General features: G+C 49.0%; 1 protein-coding gene across 1 annotated transcript; it reads right to left on the bottom strand.

Annotated features, from left to right (window-relative positions):
- Positions 1 to 883: 883 nt before the first annotated feature.
- Positions 884 to 17,411, bottom strand: SAPCD2 (suppressor APC domain containing 2). Its single transcript, XM_083423150.1, has 6 exons — positions 16,892 to 17,411; positions 12,958 to 13,109; positions 8,731 to 8,877; positions 7,737 to 7,832; positions 5,510 to 5,632; positions 884 to 3,784 (listed from the first exon to the last, which is right to left on the bottom strand). The coding sequence occupies exons 1-6, from the start codon at positions 17,352 to 17,354 to the stop codon at positions 3,656 to 3,658; spliced, it is 1,110 nt and encodes a 369-aa protein (XP_083279276.1). The 5' UTR covers positions 17,355 to 17,411; the 3' UTR covers positions 884 to 3,655.
- Between the last annotated feature and the right edge of the window lie 4,597 nt (positions 17,412 to 22,008).

Genomic DNA, 22,008 nt, shown 5'->3' with positions numbered 1-22,008 from the left:
TGCTCTTTAAAACCTAATGTATTCTAAGTGGGACAGCAGGGCCCTCTTGTGGACCAAAGCAGGACATTTCTGCAGAAACTTTGGCCACATCAAAGCAGGTGCCCTCTGTATCAAGTTTTAAAAGCCTGATGAAAACTTTTTTTATTCCACCAGGCTTATGCAGGAAATACCACTCCCTAAATGGTTGACTGACGTGGGTTTTTAACAGACATTTTTGATTCAAAATGGCTTTTACTGTTTTTCTAAAGCTTTTATTGTGTGTGGTTTTAATCTTTTCAATGTTGTAAACCACTTTGATATGTTTTGTGATTTAGCAGTATATAAATACTTTTATTAATAAATAATAATGAATGCTCTTAGGTGAGCACACAGCCCACTCTTGCTGCCTTGGGACCATTTGTAGATTGTAAGCCCCTTGGGACAGAGACCTGCACTATCATTATTATTTGTGAGGCACCCTGCATGTGATTTTTGTTGATTAGCTGCGTCTGACTCTGTGACCCCATGGACCAGAGCATGCTAGGCATTTCTGTCTTCCACTGCCTCCCACAGTTTGGTCAAACTCATGCTGGTATCTTCGAGAACACTATCCAGCCATCTCGTCCTCTGTCGTCCCCTTCTCCTTGTGCCCTCCATCTTTCCCAACAGCAGGGTCTTTTCCAGGGAGTCTTCTCTTCTCATGAGGTGGCCAAAGTCTTGGAGCCTCAGCTTCAGGATCTGTCCTTCCAGTGAGCACTCAGGGCTGATTTCCTTCAGAATGGATAGGTTTGATCTTCTTGCAGTCCATGGGACTCTCAAGAGTCTCCTCCAGCCCCATAATTCAAAAGCATCAATTAGCATGATAAATAAGAGTAACAACAACAGTCACAACAACAGCAGCAGTAATGGTTTCAGGCTCATTTCAGCTTTTATTTGGGAGGAAAAAGGAACCAACAATCCTCCATGGTCACAGAACAAGTATACATGTACATACATGAAGAACTTCAGACAAGTACAAAAATGCTACATACAAAAATGGCATACAAGTGTTCAGATGTAAACCTATTTGGGGAGGGTAAACATATTTGAAGAGGGGAGTCACATAGCATCTTAACCACAGCCTGGATAGCTCGGGTGCTTAGAACATGGTGGTGATAATGCCAAGGTTGCAGGTTCAATCCCCGTATGAGACAACTGCATATTCCTGCATTGCAGGGGGCTGGATTAGATGATCCTCGGGGTCCCTTCCAACTCTACAATTCTGATTACGGGGGGTGGGGTGCTCTTTGCAGAGACATCCCAAGTCAAAACAGCAGTGGCAAAAAGTGGACGGGATTCCCGCAGTGTTAGTAAAGGTAAAGGTAAAGGGACCCCTGACCATTAGGTCCAGTCGTGGCCGACTCTGGGGTTGCGGCGCTCATCTCACTTTACTGGCCGAGAGAGCCAGCATTTGTCTGCAGACAGCTTCCGGGTCATGTGGCCAGCATGACTAAGCCGCTTCTGGCGAACCAGAGCAGCACACAGAAACACCGTTTACCTTCCCGCCAGAGCGGTACCTATTTATTGCACTTGACATGCTTTTGAACTGCGAGGTTGGCAGGAGCAGGGACCAAGCAACGGGAGCTCACCCCGTCGTGGGGATTCGAACCGTTGACCTTCTGATCGGCATGTTCTAGGCTCTGTGGTTTAACTGACAGCACCACCCACGTCCCTCCCCCAGCGTTACATGTCCACAAAACCCACTGTAGCTGTCATCGGTTTTCTGCCATTGGTGGACGATCAGTGATGTCACAGCATGTCTGTGGACATTCTATTTGGAGTGTGATGGATAGTGGGTAAGTCTGCCCATATTCAGCTTCTCATTTTGCCAGGCTTCCATTCCACATTAGCTAGCAATTTAAAGAAAAGGTTATCATGGAAACTCACCTGCCTTTCAGTTTGAGTGCCTCCCACTATCGAGTCAAATGACAAGAAATGAGATTCCGACTCAAGATCAGGAATAACTTTTTGACGGAAAGAGCTGTTTGACAGTGGAACAGACTCCCACAAGAACTGGTGGGCTCTCCTTCTTCGGAGGTTTTTAAGCAGAGGTTGGATGACCCTCTGTCCTGGACGCTTCAGTTGAGATTATTGCATTGCAGGGGGTTGAGCTAGATGACCGTTGGGATCCCTCCCAACCCTTAGGATTCTATAGATGCTGTTATGCAATTTTACTTAATATCCACATGTTTTTGCAGAGCAATTTCCCCCCAATATAATGCATCTTATGCATGTTATTTTCACTAATATGTGCATTTCTATGTACACTTCTTCTCACTGTGTGCATCTTTGTAGGCAGTCCTCAGCTGGAGGAAAATTGCAAAATGGAGAGAATTTAAGAGTTTCGAAAGATGGCTGTGTTTTGTTCACAGAATTATAGAGTCATTTGGTCCAACCCCCTGCAAAGAGTTGGTTAAAATAACTAGCAACATAAAATGAGCCTACTCAATCTACGCCCTGGAGAAATCCAGGCTTGCTTGAAAACCTCCAACCACCTGATATGAAACGAGAAGTCTATTAGCTGCAACAGCTCAAACAATCCTCTCGCATAAGAGGCAGTATAATCCCCAATGTCGTCTGCTTGGCCTTTGCTGTGACTCAGCAGAGATGCTCTTATGAAAACAGGCACAGGTTTAGGAAGGGGGTTCAGGTTTGTCCAAAGCCCAGCCACAGCAAAGGAGGAAACAGCACTCTGCATGAACTCAGAAGTACTCTCCTCTTAAGCCAAAGAGAAATATCACTCCTGACAACTGAGCCAAAAAGAGGGACTTCATTTCTGGGCCTGAATCCCACTTTTGGAACAATTTCCAGGGTTCAGCCACTGGTGTAGCGAGGTGGTGGTGGGGGGCTGTTTCCCCAGGCACATTTTTGGGAGAGGGCATGACCAGGTGCCCCCACAACAGGCTCCCACCGGAGCCTGGCTCCAGTGTGCACCCAGCCTGAAGCTCTGCTCCCAGGTCAGGACTGACCCGGGGGTGGAGTGGAGAAGAATCAGCAAGCCACAGCGGGCTTCCTTCATCCCGGGCCCCCTTGGGGGGGGGTGCCCCACACAAACACCCTGGGGTGTGTGTGAATGCATACATTCTGCCGCTGGGTCCAGCATGGGGTACATGCCGTTCCCTCAATGTGGAATGCTTGCCAATGAATTGCAGATATCCTAAAGATAAATACCATTAATCTCCTTTCTCACGTCAAGGAGGAGACTTCTAACCACGGGAAACGGGTCGGACCATCAATACTGGAGTGAAAGCCCCAATTCCACATCCACACTCAGTGGAATGGCGTCGTAGGGCAGGAGTTAAAATAAAAACACCAAACACCGCCGGCATTTCCGGGGGGGTGAGGTGGGGTGGGGAACAGCAGCTAATCCAAATCTGGATCCTGGAGTGGGTTGGGCTGGAGCAATGCAGGCCTGCACATCAGCGCTCCTTTCCCCAACCGTCAGGAGAGTAAATTGCACCCAATGTCATGATTTCAGGCCTCAGCCACAAGGCAAAAGGGATCCGAGGCCAGGTGGTGCAGGGGTGAGGGCAAGGTGCAAGTCGCCACCTTGTTTGCGGCTGCACAGGATCCTGCAAGCTGCTTGCAGCCAGGGCTGGTGGCTCCCTGCAGCCCTGCACAATGTCCAAAGATGGTCTTAGATGAAGGTGGAGTCCAGCAGGTTGCTTTCGTGGTGGCTGTGGGCACGCGCTTCAAACAGCTGCTTGATCAGAGCAGACTTCTCAAGCTCCAGCTTGGTGATCCGCTCGCTTTTGTCTGTCACCTCCTGCGGGGTAAAGGCAGAGTTAAGACCACCACATGGCTGGGGACAGGTGAAATCTGTAATAACTGAATGGGCCAGGGATGTGGGGCACAATATTATGATGGTGGACTGGGAGAAATTGTAGGGGAAAAGGAATTAAATTCGCAGCATGTAGTGTATTAAGAAAAAATTTGATGAAAATGATGTATAGATGGTACTTAACACCAGTGAAGTTGGCAAAAATGTATCATAAAAGGTAAAGGTAAAGGTACGCCTGCCCGTACGGGCCAGTCTTGCCAGACTCTAGGGTTGTGCGCTCATCTCACCCTATAGGCCGGGAGCCAGCGCTGTCCGCAGACACTTCCGGGTCACGTGGCCAGTGTGACATCGCTGCTCTGGCGAGCCAGAGCTGCACACGGAAACGCCGTTTACCTTCCTGCTAGTAAGCGGTCCCTATTTATCTACTTGCACCCGGGTGTGCTTTCGAATTGCTAGGTTGGCAGGCGCTGGGACTGAACGACGGGAGCGCACCCCGCCGCGGGGATTCGAACCGCTGACCATGCGATCGGCAAGCCCTAGGCGCTGAGGCTTTTACCCACAGCGCCACCCACAGTATCATCATACTGATGATAATAAATGCTGGAAATGTAAGGAAAAAGAAGGAACCTTTTACCACATGTGGTGGATGTGCCCCAAGGTAAAAGACTTCTTGAAAAACACATTTATTAAGAAACCAGAAGCCTTTTTACTTGGTATAGTGGGGGGTGAAATCCCCCAAAAGGATGTTACTTTTTTCTGCATGTCACAACAGCTATGAGAATATTACTAGTGAAGAATTGGAAGAAACAAGATTTACCAACTATCAAAGAATGGCAAATGAAGATGATGGAACTTGCCGAACTGACTGGGAGACTCCGAGACCAGAGAGAAGAGACAGTGGAAGAAGATTGGAAGAAGTTTAAAGTTGAAAAAATATGTTAATATTTAAATCATAGAATAGCTTTGGAAGTTGATATAGGCTGTAGGGTTAGAAGTAGAAGATAGTGTATTTGAAAATAGTATTATATGTAAGGGATAAAATGTGATGGTTTTTATGGTAAAAGTGTGATAAAAAAAATGGTTAAAAATTATGATATAGGTAAACTGCTAAAGAGGAGGTAAAATGAAAATCAGATAGGGGGGACTTGGGGAAGGTCACCTAACAACATTTAGAAAAAATAAGGATAAGACAAGAATTTGTTTGTATTGTTTGTTTTTCTGTTTGTGTTGTTTATTTGTGTTAAAAGGTAAAGGTACCCCTGCCCGTATGGGCCAGTCTGGACAGACTCTAGGGTTGTGCACCCATCTCACTCAAGAGGCCGGGGGCCAGCGCTGTCCGAAGACACTTCCGGGTCACGTGGCCAGCGTGACGTCGCTGCTCTGGCGAGCCAGAGCCGCACACGGAAATGCTGTTTACCTTCCCGCTAGTAAGTGGTCCCAATTTATCTACTTGCACCCGGGAGTGCTTTCGAACTGCTAGGTTGGCAGGCGCTGGGACCGAACGACGGGAGCGCACCCCGCCGCGGGAATTCGAACCGCCGACCTTTCGATCGGCAAGCCCTAGGCGCTGAGGCTTTTACCCACAGCGCCACCCGCGTCCCTTTATTTGTGTTATAAAATGAATAAAAATTTTTGAAGGGAAGAAAACATGGCTGGGGACAGGTGGGCTGGCAGTGACTCAAACGGACGGGCACTTAATAGCAGACTCACCATGGTGAGCAGACGGTTCTGCTCCTTCAACATGTTGAAGGCCTGCCGAGATCCGACGAGAGGAGGGGAGGTTGTGGGCGCAGAGGGTTTAGCATGCCCCACTGCAAAACTGGGGTTCAGTGGCTAGAGACAAAGAAAAATGGTTTGTTCCAGGGCTGCACGTGCTTCACACTCTCTCAAAAAGACAAACCACCACCATCTTCTTAATGAACGTCATCCCTCATTCTCACACACGAGAAAGTATTTCAGTGACTCCTCGACTTGTCAGGGATTATTTAGCTGTGATTCCTGCATTGAGGAGGGTTGGACTACATGTCCTCTTGGGTCCCTTCCAACTCTACAATTCTATGACTAACACCTGACCAAAGGACTCCTGACCATTAGGTCCAGTCGTGACCGACTCTGGGGTTGCAGCACTCATCTCGCTTTATTGGTCGAGGGAACCGGCGTACAGCTTCTGGGTCATGTGGCCAGCATGACTAAGCCGCTTCTGGTGAACCAGAGCAGCGCACGGAAACGCCGTTTACCTTCCCGCTGGAGCGGTACCTATTTATCTACTTGCACTTGGATGTGCTTTCGAACTGCTAGGTGGGCAGGAGCAGGGACTGAGCAACGGAAGCTCACCCGGTCGCGGGGATTCAAACCGCCAACCTTCTGATCGGCAAACCCTAGGCTCCGTGGTTTAGACCACTGCGCCACCCATGTCTAACTAACACATAGCTAACTAACTAACACAGAGCACAGTTAAACTGTGGAACTCCCTCCCACAAAAGGCAGTGATGGCTACCAACCTAGATTGCTTTAAAAGAGGATTGGACAAATGAATGGATGAGATTGAGCTATTGATGGCTACTAACCACAGCTGTTATGCTCTGATTCCACAGTCACTGGAAGCCACAGGGCCCAGAGGTTGCTCTTATGCTTAGGTCCAGATTGAGGGTTCCCACAACAGAAAAGGCCCTCTCCTTTGTTGTCACCCGGTGGGGAGCACTCTGAATGCCCCCAGTGATGTTTGCTAGAGCATTAATCCGCCAATGAATTTGGGATGTGGAACTGCAATGCCACGTGAGTGAGATGAATAAACACCCAGCAATAAAAGTTAATGGGAGAGGATTTACCCCAGCAAATTATTTGTCAGAATTACCAATACCCAAATATAGAGGGTCATTTACCCTCGCTTGACATATCTTGCTTTGCATGTCATGAGTCTATCTCATATATTACTTTCACCTTTGAAGTTGAATTAGTGAAAGAAAGGAACTTTTCCACGATTTTCCATTTTTTTGAGTTTCACCTGTATACCACCAATGGTTTAGGACCTGCTCTCGGACAGGAATGATCAAATTAATAGTGGCTGGATTTCTGAGTGCTGTCCATGTAGAAAGACTGGGCCATTATAAAGAGATTTAGTGGTTCTTAATTGATCGGTGATGTGCTAGTGTTGTATTGTATTATTTGTGCAAAATGATTCTCTCTGGAGTTAAAGATCTGACTGGGATAAACCTTGTTATGTTGAGCTTGTATTTTACACAATTTGTATACGGTGTCTGTTTGATAATGTGTGGTTTGCTATGCCTAATAAAAGGTAAAGGTACCCCTGCCCATACGGGCCAGTCTTGCCAGACTCTAGGGTTGTGCGCCCATCTCACTCAAGAGGCCGGGGGCCAGCGCTGTCCGGAGACACTTCCGGGTCACGCGGCCAGCGTGACATTGCTGCTCGGCGAGCCAGCGCAGCACACGGAACGCCGTTTACCTTCCCGCTAGTAAGCGGTCCCTATTTATCTATTTGCACTTTGACGTGCTTTTGAACTGCTAGGTTGGCAGGCGCTGGGACCGAACAATGGGAGCGCACCCCGCTGCGGGGATTCGAACCGCCGACCTTTCGATCGGCAAGCCCTAGGCGCTGAGGCTTTAACCCACAGCGCCACCCAAATGATATTAATTAATTAAAGAGCCCTGCTGGGTCAGGCCAATGGCCCATCTGGTCCAGCACCCTGTTCTCACAGTGGCCAACCAGATGCGCCCCCCCCAAGGGAAACCTGCAAGGAGGACTGAGCACAAGAGCCTTCTCCTCTCCTGTAGCTTCTGGTGTTCAGAAGCATTGCGGCCTCCGAGTATGAAGGCAGAGTATGGCCCTCATGGCTAGGAGCCTCTGCTAGCCCACTCAGGACCTAACAACTCCCACCACTCCCACTTCCTTGGCCCTGGTCGGTACCACAGCTCTCACCTTTGCTGAGAGAGACAATAGCTCACTGAGGTAGTGATTCAGCGCTTGCAGTTTGAGCAGGAGATGGTGGCTCAGAGTGCCGTCTGCGAACAAGTCCTGTGTGAGACAAAGCCGGGGGGGGGATGGGGGGGGGAGAAAGCAATATAAGAGAGCAGCCAGGCCAGCTGTCAATCCACAGGAGCACTCCACCATAGCTCCTTCATGCCAGAAGCCAGCAGCCCCAGATAGCAAATAATAATAATAATAATAATAATAATAATAATAATAATAATAATAATTTTTTATTTATACCCTGCCCTTTCTAGTTCAGAAAACTGGGCTCAGGGCGGCTAACAACAAATTTAAAACACTTAATTATAAAAGCAGTATAAAATACATAAAATACAGTATAAAAACATAAATAACAATAAAATTCAAAAATCATTTAGATAATCCCCAGGGCTAGCTGGCTGAATTGGTCCTACTTGGTCCAGCAAGGAGGCCAGGGGAGAATTAGCTGTGGGGTCCCAGAGCGGGTGATCTTCATAAAAGGGGAGGGGGAGCGAAGAGAAGAGAAATAAAAGGTCAGGCTGAATTCAAATTGACGGCCAGGCGGAATAGCTCTGTCTTACAGGCCCGATGGAAGGAGGTTAAATCCTGCAGGGCCCTAGTCTCATGGGACAGAGCATTCCACCAGGTTGGAGCCATCACTGAGAAGGCCCTGGCCCTGGTGGAGGATAGTCTGACTTCCTTAGGGCCCGCGACCTCTAAACTATGGTTATTCATGGACCTTAAGGTCCTCTGCGTGGCAGACCAGGAGAGGCGGTCCCATAAATACGAGGGCCCTAAGCCACAAAGGGAAATGCAAGAGAGGATACACCAGGAAGAATTTTCTAATGATAAGAGCTGTGTGACCATTCCACACGGTCTGAAGGTTGTGCTCTCCTTCCTTGGAGAGCAAGCGAGGAAACTCGCTTAAAAAAACGAAAAAACCCAGCGGCAACCTGTTACTCACGATGTGAACTTTGCCGCTGCCCAGCTGCTTCTGGCGTTCCTGGAGAGCATGGATCTGCTGGTGGTACCACTCGCGCACCTTCTCCACCAGCTCCAGCCCTTGCAGCAGTAAGTCCTTCTCCTTCTCCAGCTCCTTCAGCTGCTTCAGCTGCCAAGACACAAACCCCAGGCGCAGTCAGCGAGTCCTTGCTCACAAAAAAGCCCACCATGATAGGACCAGCGGGGGGAGGGGGGAGGAAACATCTTGTGCACAGTCCCTACATGACTATAAAGCTGACTGGGCGTGACCTTGGGCCAGTCGCTACCTCTCAGCCTAACCTACCTCACAGGGTTGTCGCGGGAATTAAATGAGATGGGAAGAACCACGATACGATACAATAATCTTTATTGTCATTGTCCCATACAGAACAACAAAATTGAAAAAATCAACATCACACTTTCTGCCTGCTATCCCAGCCTGGTTAACCCCCTAAAAACCCTGATACCCCATAACTAAATACACCCACAGAGACTACCTTAAAAGGTAAAGGGACCCCTGAACATTAGGTCCAGTCGTGGCTGACTCTGGGGTTGCGTCGCTCATCTCACTTTACTGGCTGAGGGAGCCGGCGTGCAGCTTCTGGGTCATGTGGCCAGCATGACTAAGCCGCTTCTGGTGAACCAGAGCAGCGCACGGAAACGCCGTTTGCCTTCCCGCCAGAGCGATACCTATTTATCTACTTGTACTTTGACATGCTTTCGAACTGCTAGGTTGGCAGGAGCAGGGACCGAGCAACGGGAGCTCACCCCATCACAGGGATTCAAACCACCAACCTTCTGATCGGCAAGTCCTGGGCTCTGTGGTTTAACCCACAGCACCACCCGCATCCCTTACACTGCGTTTAAAACCAAAATCTCATTTGGATAGAAACTGTTTCTCAGGTGGCTTATCCTAGTCCACGCATGCTGCCTTGAGCTCCTTGGAGAAAAATTAATTAAAAGGGGTTTGTTTCCGATTTCTCTTTCCCCTCTTACTCCCGTTCCAGAATAATTTCAGAGGTGGACTCTAAGCCACACATCTCAGAACTTGGTAACAGGTCCTAGTTTGTTACTTCTGGGGGATTTTCCTGCACCAGCCAGCACCCCACAGTGACCCCTAGCCTTTTCATGTTTTGTTTTCCACGTTGAGTTTCCATTCTGGGGGAAAGAGAAATGCAACGACACACAAACAGCAGCCGCCACTCCAAGTCCCATCTTTTTCAGCTAAAAACTCTGTGGGGCCATGGGTTCCACATTTCACAGCCCCTATTCTTGACTTCTAATCACGTTCCAAAGACTCAAGTTGAGCAGAGCCTGTGTCTAGCGCAGGAAAACCATACCTCCGAACCTGCTCTAAAGTGCTTTTCTCCCAACACTCACTGTCACCTGCCTTCCACATATTCAGCTTGAAACAAATTTACAAACATGAGGACTACAAGCTTGGTTTTTAAATGAAAACAAAAAAGCAGACTTCCCCCCGCCCCATGAAGTACTGCATTGAACATTGTGCTGCTCTGTTCCCTCACATCGCATGCATGCATATACCATGATATCTAGCAGCCTTTATTTTTAGAGGTTACCTACACCCTTTGCCTTTGCCAATGTAGATGCTGTAATCCTAAACACCTGGAGGGTGTCATTCCACAGTCCTTGGGGAGAGGTAGACCACATCCTTCCGCCAGCAGGACTTTCCAGGTTCAATTTCTGGTTGAAGAAGATCTAGTAGAAATTGATGGCAAAGCCTGGAACCCTGGAAAGTCGGTGCCAGCAAGGGCACCCGGAGCTAGGTGCCTGAATGGTGCATGACTCGCATAATGCAGATCATAAAGGGTCATAGCTCAGGGGTGGAGTGTCTGCCTTGCATGCAAGAGACTGCAGTTTCAGATCTGCTGCCAGTCAGTGTAGGTAATACTGAGGTAGGTGGACCAATAGCCTGACTCGGAATAAGGCAGCCTCCTGCGCTCCTGATCCTTTATCCATAAACCCCCTCCCTCCCTCCTTCTGCCACCCTGTCCCCCAAATCCAGAACCGATACCAGAAAACCCTCAAGGCAGCAACCCCAGATTACAATTATTTTCAAATGATTTGCATGCACCTAGGGTGAAACACCCGCCTTCCCAAGCCCACGTGAGGTAGGACATACCCACAGGAAAAAATCCAGAGCTTTGGGACTGTGGAGGCTGCTGGCCAGAGGCACGACGAGGGTGCTGTACGCAGCCAGGGCCCTCATCCAGCTCGGTCAGCCACCCGCAGCAGAATGGCCTCCTCGGGTGGAGGTGGGGGTGATTGCCATGGCGACGGGGGGAGGGGGGTAGAAAAGGCCAGCATCCCCAAAGCTGGCAAGGGAGCATCGAGCCTGCAGCTGATCGAAGGTTCCCCGGGGGGGGGGGGGAGGGAAGGGAAGAGAAGATGGGGGCAGGGAAGGAGAAGCGGCCACCTAAACAAGCCAGCGAGCGAAGCTGTCTCCCCCCACCCTCACCCAATCAGCCTAGCTGCAATGAGCTATGAGGGACCCCACGAGGGAGATCAATGCGGATCAGAGCAAGGGATGTGTATGCAAGCCTCCTGCTCCTTGAAAGCAAACAGGCAGCCATTAAACACGCAGGAGGCGCTCTCCAGATGGGGCGATTTGATGGAGGAGGGGTGAGAGGGCACCCCCCCTCAGATTCTGGGGCAAAGACAGGTCTCCAATCTTATTTTCCTTCCCAGCCCTCCTCATGGGGTCAATATTGCCCCCTTTTAAAATCCACACACGTATTGAGCAAAGAGAGAAACAGAGAGAGATTTGAACATAAAACCCTATAATTGAGATTATCTCCCACTCCAGTTTACATGTCAGCACCAAACAAATCCTTAGTTCAAAGCCCGGATTCTGACAATTCTCCAGTGGGAGAGAGTTCCACAGATCTGAGGCTGCCATGAGGTTTGTTGACCAGGGGGCTCAGCAAAGCAGTGAGAAGGACAAGGCTTTATGCCAAAAGGTTGGGGTGGCGGGGGAGGGGGGGAGCTTTCTCAGCCAGCAGCCTCATTATCTTTCTACAGTAGATTTCGTTCTCAGCAGTCAGCACAGCTATCTCTAATTGAAGTCAGCAGTAAGATAAAAACCAGGCCTCAAGCCATTTAGGACTTTATATGCTTGCACTAAATTTTGAATTGGGTCTGGTAGCTCACTGGAAGCAAACATGATACTTTCAGGACCAGTTACGCACAGCGCCATCAGGCGGTCCAACTTACCAGCCTAGCAACTGCATTCTGCACAAGCTGCAGCCTCTGCACTGTCTTCAAAGGCAGCCCCCCAGCATACAGCACAGTGCAGTAGTCCAGACAGGAGCGGTCAGGCTATCCCATCCCAGGAACAGCCACAGCTGGCAAGTCACCCTAAGCCAGGCACAAGCACTCCTAGTCAAAGATACCACTTGAGACTCTAGGGACAAGATGGAATCCAAAGGCGTTCTCAGACTGTGAATGTGTTCCTCCAGGGTGCTGCAACCCTTCCCAGAACTGGCCATGTGCCTAATTTCTGGACACCTACAGCATTTCCATCTTATCAGGATTCAGCCGCAATGTACTGGCCCCCATCCGGTAAGTCACTGCTTCCAACGTTTTCAGAGCTCCTCCAGGTGACAAGAGCGAGCCGGCAGTAATCACATCATTCAAACTGGAGTTGCCAAAAACACAACCTTCACAGACATGGCAGAGTGTCAGGCCTAACAAGAAGAGCATCTCATTCCCGGTAGGTCCTGCCCCCTGGATCAGTTGCCATGTCTGAAAATCCCCGCCTCCCCACAGCCTTCTGAGTCCCCTCCTCTCAGGGGCTTCCCCCCAGCAACCTGAGATTGCACCTGTGTGCAGCCAACCTCTCCTCTGCCCTTTTCATGTCTCTTCTGGTTCTAGGAGACCGGAGGGGAGCTTTTCACAGCAGGAGGGGGAGACCCCCTGGCTTCTTCACCCACCTGGTTTCTTGGCTTCCCTCCTCTCCAGCCTCTGCTTCTAGACTTCCTTCTGCCACAGACTCACCCTGCTCACTAAACCCTGTTACCTCTTCAGCGTCCAACACCCAGTCTCCTTCTTCCTGTCCCTGTGACCACTTGTCATTGTCCCACCAACAACCTCCAGGCCCTGAGCCTTCTTTCCTTGGGGATTTCTCAGCTGGTGCCTCCCACCATACTTCTGCGTCCAACCAATGCGTGAAAAGAAAGGGCTCTCTTACCATGCTGTAGTCCACCCCGTTGGTGATGGTGTGTCTTCTGTGCTCACCACGGCCTCTTGGCTGCCTCCGCACTTCTGCTACCAACTTGGAGGTGCTCTCGTACTGAGCCTGCCCTGCCAGCTTTCGGATACCACCACTGCCACCTTTGGTTGCTGTAGATTGGAGAGAGGTGTGAAAGGGGAAGTGATCCAATTAAAGCCATCCTGGGTCTCCCCTCCCCCGCTCCCCAGACCAGGAGGAGAGAAGGGGGAATTACCAAGGAAAAACTGCTTCTAGTGTATTTCTACCTCCCTCAAACCTTCTCTAAAATTTAGGAAAGCATGCCTGCAACCCTATAGCTACTTTTTAATCATTTATTTCTCTCTATACAGTGGTACCTCGGGTTAAGAACCTGCTTTTTCAGAGAGTATTTCTTTCCCTTTTCACTTTCTTCTTTCATTTATTTCCCTTTCCCCTTTTTTCTTCTTCTTTATTCCTTTTTAGAGTAAACATTTATTTCAGTGTATTATAAAAAGATATTCTGTACTGGGTATGAACTTTTATATATCTTTGGGCAAGTATCAATAAATATAATTAAATGGGGGAGGAAAAATGTTTTGAGATTGTTTGCTTACATCGTTCATTTTCTTCATTTTCAGCTTTTTGGCTAAAACCTGTATTGGGCTGACCAATAAAAGTTGTTGTTGTTGAATAACCACACCCAACCTGCAGCCCTCTAAAATCAGAGGCTAATATTTCTGAATGTGACAGAATAATTTGAGTACATGATTGAATGCCTATAATCTCTCTGTTGTATTAATTAAATACTTTGTGTTATGTATGTGGGGGGAGGCGAGGGTCCTGGGTGGCAAAACGGGGGCATGTCCAGGGAGCAAATCATCTTCAGTGACAGGAACTCTGAATTGGTACCTTATTTATCAGCACCTATAACACACACAAAAAACCCCATGGTACAAATCTTTCAGATTGCACATCACACTTTTTCAAAGCAGAAGGGGTTAAAATGAAGTAAAAGGCCGTGCATTGTCTCCAGCAAAGTGCCACTGAATGTGCCCATTAATCTAGCATCGGATATTACCCATATTTACATCTCCTGGTTAATATTAACAAGCTGAGATATTAACAAGAACAACTGCAGAGTGAGTGTTCTTTTAAGAAACAGTGGAAGGAATAAAAAGGGGTTGCTGGGTGGACTTAAGGACCCCCTGACCTTGTCCAGCCACCCCTTTTGAAATCAATTATCAACAATTTGAAGGAGTGGGGGGGGGGGAATCTGCTAAGAAATATTAATGGACTGGATGACAATGCACTTTCTTGCTATCCCTGCAAGGCCTTCAGGGCCTTTGGCATCTGGTCAGGGAGACACAGGTCAACTCATTTAGTTGCAAAGCCTGCTAGGCAAATTCAATGTCCTGTTTTTGGGGAACCCAGTACTGTGGGCCTCCAGTTCCCATCAGCCAGAACTGCCAATGGTCAGGGATGATGGAGTTGTAGTCTGAATGGCCTCAGGTGTTCCTCACACCTGGCCTAGTGGGCAGCTTCGCCCTGTGGTAGAAAAACCCCAGTTTATCACACAACAGCTCTTTCAAGACCTTTCAGTGGACCGGCGTTTGCACCTGACCCGCCCATCTCAGAAACCAACACCCTCCCAATATTGGCATGGGGTAACGGTCACAACCTTTCTTCCTTTCTACCTCCCTGGAGAGAAAGGCAATCAGTCAGCTCAAGCGCTCCAAAACACTTTAAGAATGCAAGGGTCATCTGTTTAGATCAGGGAGGGCAAGGACTTTGCTGCCATAGAACATCTGCCTGGCATGCACAAGAGTCCAGGTCTAAGGCCTGAGACCACCCTGGGAAGGTGCTGACAGTCGGAGGAGGCTGGATGGACAAAAGGTCTAACCTGATACAAGGGAGCGCCTGATGTTTAGAACAAGCAATCTGTTTGCTGGAAATAATCCCAGTTTCCGTGCCTCCCTTTTTATGGTGGTTTATTGGATTCGTGTGAGGTATCTTCTTGGGCAGTTTGTAGTTTCTGCTTTGGAGAGATGCATGGTTTTTTGTTTTTTTTTTAAAAAAGGCAATAGGAACCATCTTCAAATATTTGGAATGCTGTTCTCTCTTGTCTCTTGTTCCAGAGGATAAGAACCCAGATTAGTGGGTGCACATTGCAAGAAAAAAGGCTTTGAACGAAGTGGTAGGCAGTGGAACAGAATGTGGTTTCTCTTCACTGGAGGTTTTAAAGCAGAGGTTAGATGGCCTCTTTTCAGGGTTATTGTATGAGGAAATTTCCTGCATTAAAGGGGTGTGGGTTGTACTAGATCCATGAGCCCCTCATCCATAGCTCCACCCCTCTCTTTTCACAATACAGTGGTACCTCAGGTTACAGACGCTTCAGGTTACAGACTCCGCTAACCCAGAAATAGTACCTCGGGTTAAGAACTCTGCCTTAGGATGTGAACAGAAATTGCGCGGCGGCAGCAGCGGGAGGGCCCATTAGCTAAAGTGGTACCTCAAGTTAGGAACGGACCTCCAGAACGAACTAAGTTCTTAACCTGAGGTACCACTCTATACAGTGGTACCTCGTTTTAAGTACTTAATTCGTTCCAGAGGTCCGTTCTTAACCTGAAATTGTTCTTAACCTGAAGCACCACTTTAGCTAATGGGGCCTCCTGCTGCCGCCGCGCCGCCGGAGCATGATTTCTGTTCTCATCCTGAAGCAAAGTTCTAAACCCGGGGTAATATTTCTGGGTTAGCGGAGTCTTTAACCTGAAGCGTATGTAACCCGAAGCGTATGTAACCCGAGGTACCACTGTACTGTATTTTCCAACAGTATGGCCACAGTAACTGCAGCATGAGGATGGAGCAGCAGGCAGGTAAGGAAGGAATGCAGGTGGCAGGCAGCCTAGGTGAGCCGCTGAAATAGGTGTGATGCTTAAAGGCAGGTGCTACAGAGAGCAGTTTGGTAAATGTGTGGGGAGGGGGCTTAGGCTGCAAACCCATACCCACTAACCCAGGGTCAGCAAACATTTTCAGCAGTGGGCTGGTTCATTGTCCCTCAGACCTTGTGGGGGCCGTACTATATTTTTTTTGGGGAAAGACTGAACGAATTCCTATGCCCCACAAATAACCCAGAGATGCATTTTAAATAAAAGCACACATTCTACTCATGTAAAAACACCAGGAAGGCCCCACAAATAACCCAGAGAGGCATTTTAAATTAAAATACACATTCTACTCATGTCAAAGCATGCTGATTCCCGGACTGTCATTGAGGGCGATTGGGGTCGGATCTGGCCACCGGGGCCTTAGTTTGCCTACCCATGCACTAACCTCAAAGTAGCCCACTTTGGGGCAAATCACTATCTCTCCGCCTAGCTCACCTCACAGGGCTTTTGTGAATATAAAATGAAGGTAGTAGGTAGACTGTGCCTTAGGCTCCAGGAAATGCATTTCTCAGTAGGCAAGAAGCACAGGGTTGTGCAGTTAGGCTGCGATCCACCAAAAAGCTATACTAGCAGGTAAGCATCATTGGACCCATGTATACATTCTGCAAGGTAAACATGCATTATCCTCCTTTATTAATCTACATTCTTCTCCCATCTTTCCTCTACGGAGCCCAAAGTGGCACACAGAACTCTCCCTGCTACCTCAATCCTACCCTCCTTACAACAGCCCTGCAGGGTAAGCTAGGCTGAGATATCGCGCCCGCCACAGAGTCACCCATAGCCAAGTGGGGGTTTTAATTGGGCTCTTCTCCATGGCCCCTCTGTTACCACCGCAACACCCACACCGGCTCTGTTAGGGCAGTTACTCAACGTGAAGAGGGAAAGGGATTCCACACATGCTCAGAGGCACTTCTGTGCCCGCGAATTAAAAGTCATGGGTTCTCAGTCTTTGCGGGGAAGGCGAGACCCTTTAGCCTCCTGCGCCTCACCTGCTCTCTTGCATTCCGCCGGCGCGCTGGCGATCTTTTCCTGGGACCGGGAAGCGCACTCGCCGGCGCCGCGTCCGGACCCCCTCTCCGCTTCTCCTCTGCTTTTCGGAGCAGGGGCGCCGGGGCGCCCGGGGCCTTTGTTCGCGGGGCCCGGTGAGGTGCCTCCTTTGTCTGGGCTGAGGAGCGAGGATCTCAAGCCCTGCACGAACCGCTCGAAGGTGAGGTAGCCGCTGGCCGGGGCGGCTCGCCGCAGCCCTTCCAAGACGCCCCGGGGCAACTCCCCAGCTTCGCTCCCTTGCTGCAGCCACCGGGACTCGATCTCCCGCAAGTGCACGTAGCCTCGACGGCGGTCGTCCAAGATGTCGAAGAGGGTCCGCAGGCTATGCAAGAAAGCCTGAGGCAGACCCTCGGTAGCGCTGCCGCCGGGCTGCGAGCGCCCATCACTTCCGCGCTCATGCGCCATCGCTGCTCTCGAAATTGCTACACAAAGTTCCGAAGGAACACAAAAGTTATCTTCCGAACGTTCCAAAGAGTTGGCCGGGACTCCGGTCTGTGACGTCAACGACACTGGCATCAAATCTTCCCGCTCATTGGCCGGCGGCTCAGCGCCCTGGAAGGGGATTGGCTGAGGCGCTTCGCGAGCTAGTTTGATTTCTTTGCCTCCACGCGTTCGATGCCCCCCCTCCCTCAAGCAGCTTTAAAACGATACTTTTCTCCCTTTTTTACATTCTCTACAATGAAGCAGAAATGGCCCCTTAGCTCCCCCAGGACTAGCCCCGGCTGAGTGATCGGGACACTCAGACGCATGGCTTAAGAAACCTCTCCTGCTCCCGATCCTCAAAGCGACTGCTAACAGATCATTTAAAAATACTGACTTACGTATCAAACATTTAAGAATCAGATGCATAGAACAAGCACATAATAAAGCATAAAAATTGCTAAATGTGTTCATACAAGAAGAATGAAAAGAACAAGCCCTGCCATACAAATGTCCCAGAGTTCTCTCTGCAAAAGGGGATGGATAGTTGTTGCGCCACTGCGGGGTGGGAAAGGGCTTTCAAAGTACCTAAAGAAGAGCCTACTGGACCAGGCCAGTGGCCCATCTAGCCCACATCCTGTCCTCACAGTAGCGGATCAGACGCCTGTGGGAAACCTGCGATCTGAACGGAACACAACAAGAGCCCTCTGTCCCTATGGCTTCCAGGACTGGTATTCTGAAGCGTTGCTGCCTCCAGCTGTGGAGTCTGAGCATAGTTGTTATGACTAGCAGCCACTGATAAGCCTCTCCTCCTCCATGGAATGTGTCCAACTCACTTTTAAAGCCATTCAGGTTGGAGGCCATTACTATCACTTGCGTGAATGAGTTCTGGAGTATATCTATGTGTGAAGAAATACTTTTATCTGTGCTAAATTTCCCAACAGTCAGCTTCATTTGATATCCACAAGAGAGAGTGAGAAAAACCTTTTTTTATTTCCACTTTCTCCACACTATGCATAATTTTATATGCCTCTTTCACACCACCTCTTACTTGCCTTTTGTCGGATCAAATAAGTCCCTAGCGCTGCTACATTTCCTCATTGGGGAGTCACTCCACCCGCTTGACAATTCCAGTTGCCCTTTTCTGACCGTTTCCCAACTCTACAATACAGTGGTACCTCGGGTTACAGACGCTTCAGGTTACAGACGCTTCAGGTTACAGACTCCACTAACCCAGAAATACTACCTCAGGTTAATAACTTTGCTTCAGGATGAGAACAGAAATCGTGCTCTGGCGGTGCGGCGGCTGCAGGAGGCCCCACTAGCTAAAGTGGTGCTTCAGGTTAAGAATGTTGTTGTTGTTTAGTCGTGTCCGACTCTTCATGACCCCCTGGACCAGAGCATGCCAGGCACTCCTGTCTTCCACTGCCTCCCGCAGTTTGGTCAAACTCGTGCTGGTAGCTTCGAGAACACTGTCCCACCATCTCGTCCTCTGTCATCCCCTTCTCCTTGTGCCCTCCATCTTTCCCAGCATCAGGGTCTTTTCCAGGTAGTCTTTTCTTCTCATGAGGTGGCCAAAGTCTTGGAGCCTCAGCTTAAAGGATCTGTCCTTCCAGTGAGCATTCAGGGCTGATTTGCTTCAGAATGGATAGCTCTGATCTTCTTGCAGTCCATGGGATTCTCAAGAGTCTCCTCCAGCACCAGAATTCAAAAGCATCCATTCTTCGGCGCTCAGCCTTCTTTATGGTCCAGCTCTCACTTCCATGCATCACTAATGGGAAAACCATAGCTTTAACTATTAAGAATAGTTTCGGGTTAAGAACAGACCTCCAGAAGGAATTAAGTTCTTAACCTGAGGTACCACTGTATTCTTTTTGCAGTGAGGCCACCAGAACTGTACAGAGTTCAACTGTTGTCCACTAAAGTTTACACTATCATAGACGTGCTAGTCTTTAAGGTGTTAGCATAATTTTTTGACGGAGACTTGTGTTGTGCTGGAAATCTAACCAAGGGAGGTCTGTAGTGCCAGTTCGCTCTTCACTGCTCCACCCTGGAATCTCTTGCCTGTGAGACAGGGTACCCCTTACTGAGACCCAAGGCAGCCATCCTGGAGGAACTGTCACCAAAAAGGTCACCTCCTGGCAGTTCCCTGCTCAGGGGAGGCTGCTCCACTAGGCAAATGGGGCCCTGTCCCACCAACGTCAATCCAGGGGAAGACCCTGGCTACCACCTTCCTCCTCCCTGATCTCAGTGTGGCCCTTGCAGAACTCAGCAGGAAGCAAAATGGTTTGAAAAGCAGACTTTGGCTATGCCTGCCATTGGTTCTAGCCCACCTACTGTTATACCTTTCCAATTTCAATGTATGGTAGCCATTACTGGACACTCCTCCCCTGGCTGTCCAATTCCACTGGGTTGGTGGTTGCATTGGTTCTAGAAAATGGTGGAGGTGGGGGGTAATTACAGAAAAAAACCCAGCTGTGGAATTTTTTCTACCTCTCTCCCTCATCACTCTTAATGAGGCAGTTGTGTAAGCTCCTCAAGGGACCTGGTTTTCGTTTTGCCTCTGTTGACTCCTGCAAAACAATTTATCTCCTACATTGATGCTGCTGTATAAACAATAATTACCATTTGTAATAATTATTCTTTTAAGCCCTTTTAAAATGGGGGGGGGGCTATTGGGTTTGTGAGTGTGTGTGTGTTTTGATCATGTATTTTGTGGTTTTGTATTCTGATTTTTTGATATTTTTTTGGAGACGCGGGTGGCGCTGTGGGTAAAAGCCTCAGTGCCTAGGGCTTGCCGATTGAAAGGTTGGCAGTTCAAATCCCTGTGGCGGGGTGCGCTCCCGTTGTTCGGTCCCAGCGCCTGCCAACCTAGCAGTTCGAAAGCACCCCCGGGTGCAAGTAGATAAATAGGGACCGCTTACTAGCGGGAAGATAAACGGCGTTTCCGTGTGCGGCTCTGGCTCGCCAGAGCAGCGATGTCACGCTGGCCACGTGATCCGGAAGTGTCTTCAGACAGCGTTGGCCCTCGGCCTCTTGAGTGAGATGGGCGCACAACCCTAGAGTCTGGCAAGACTGGCCCGTACGGGCAGGGGTACCTTTACCTTTACATTTATTCTGATTTTATTCTGTGAATGGCCCAGAGACCTCTAGGTATAGATAGGGTGGTATATAAATTTAATAAATAATTTAAAATAATAAAATTATTTTTATTAGGTTACTGAACTAACTTTCTGCCAGTGCAATCAAACAGCAACTTACAATTCAACAGGCACATAAGAAGAGCCTGTTCAGGCAAGTCAATGGCCGATTTAGTCCAGCATCCTGTTCTCACAGTGGCCAACCAGATGCCCCACTGCAAAATCCTCAAGCAGGATCTGAACCAGTGTTTAAAATTCCCCATGCACCAGGCGCATTTTGCTACTGGTTTTGCGACTATGCTGAGATTTCTGGGCATCATGTTGTTGACAGTTTAAAAACCTCCGTCTTAGTCTAGGGTTACCAGACATCCCTGGTTCCCGGGGACAGTCCCCAGATCTGCAAATCTGTTCCCGGGAAATGTGGCAGAGGCAGCCTCAGCAGCCCAGAGCCAGCCTGGTAGCGCAGTTGGCTCTGGCAGTTGGCTTTGGCTGGCTTCAGGAGCTGCTCGCTGCTGTGGCGCATGCCATTTTTCCTCTCTGGAAGTCCCCATATGATGTGTCTTGTGCGCAACCCATCATACAGGGACTTCCAGAGAGGAAAAATGGCAGGCGCCACAGCAGCGAGCAGCTCCTGAAGCCGGCCAGAACCAACTGCCAGAGCCAACTGCACTACCAGGCTGGCTCCAGGCTGCTGACTGCCAAAGGGGAAATGGGGACGTCTGCTGGTACGGATCTCCTGCCCCCTTCCCCCTTTGTTTTGACTGATCAGAGGAGGCTTGGGAGTTGCGGGTGGACGGCCATTGCCCAATCATCCATGCACTCCTCTCATATATTTTATGAGAGCAGTGCATGGATGATAATTTTAAAAAGTGCAAATATTAAAATCTTTGTATATTGCTTAGAATAAACACTTTGAACAGTCTTTGGGGTGTGACAGATGTTAAAATAAAGTATACATTAAATAAGTAGCCTTGCATTTATGGGGAAAAAAAAACCTTGCACATTTATGTTTCACAGGGTGCAAAAGAAAGGCTTTGCACCTTTATACAATATGCATGTGTGCTTCAGCCCAGGGTCTTTGGTCTCACCATCCCCACTACTGACTCCCTGTTGCTACTCAGCTTCAAAAGAAAAGAAGAAAGAAAAAAGTGTCCCCGGATTCATTTGAAAAAATCTGGTAACCATATCTTAGTCCATGGTTTATTCCATTTCCACTGTGTGTGTTTCTCCTTCTGGCATACTGGAACAAGTGATTTGTTGCAAGAGCAAGATACAGTCAAGCAATGTAGCTGAGATTATAGAGTCATAGAATTGTAGCATTGGAAGGGACCCTGAGGGTCCTCTAGTCCAACCCCCTGGTAAACTGCAACCTGGAGCTAAGGTGCCATTTTGCACTTAGCTGATATATCTTGAGTTTCTAGCACTGGGAGCACCAGAGCCCTTTTCTCCCCTCCTCTGGCTTCAAACAACTGGTATTCAGAAGCATTCCTGCCTCCAAC

This window comes from Podarcis tiliguerta (genome assembly GCF_965153285.1).
Source record: "Podarcis tiliguerta genome assembly, chromosome: Z".
NCBI lineage: Eukaryota > Metazoa > Chordata > Lepidosauria > Squamata > Lacertidae > Podarcis > Podarcis tiliguerta.
This window is presented reverse-complemented; position numbering and strand designations above follow the sequence as displayed.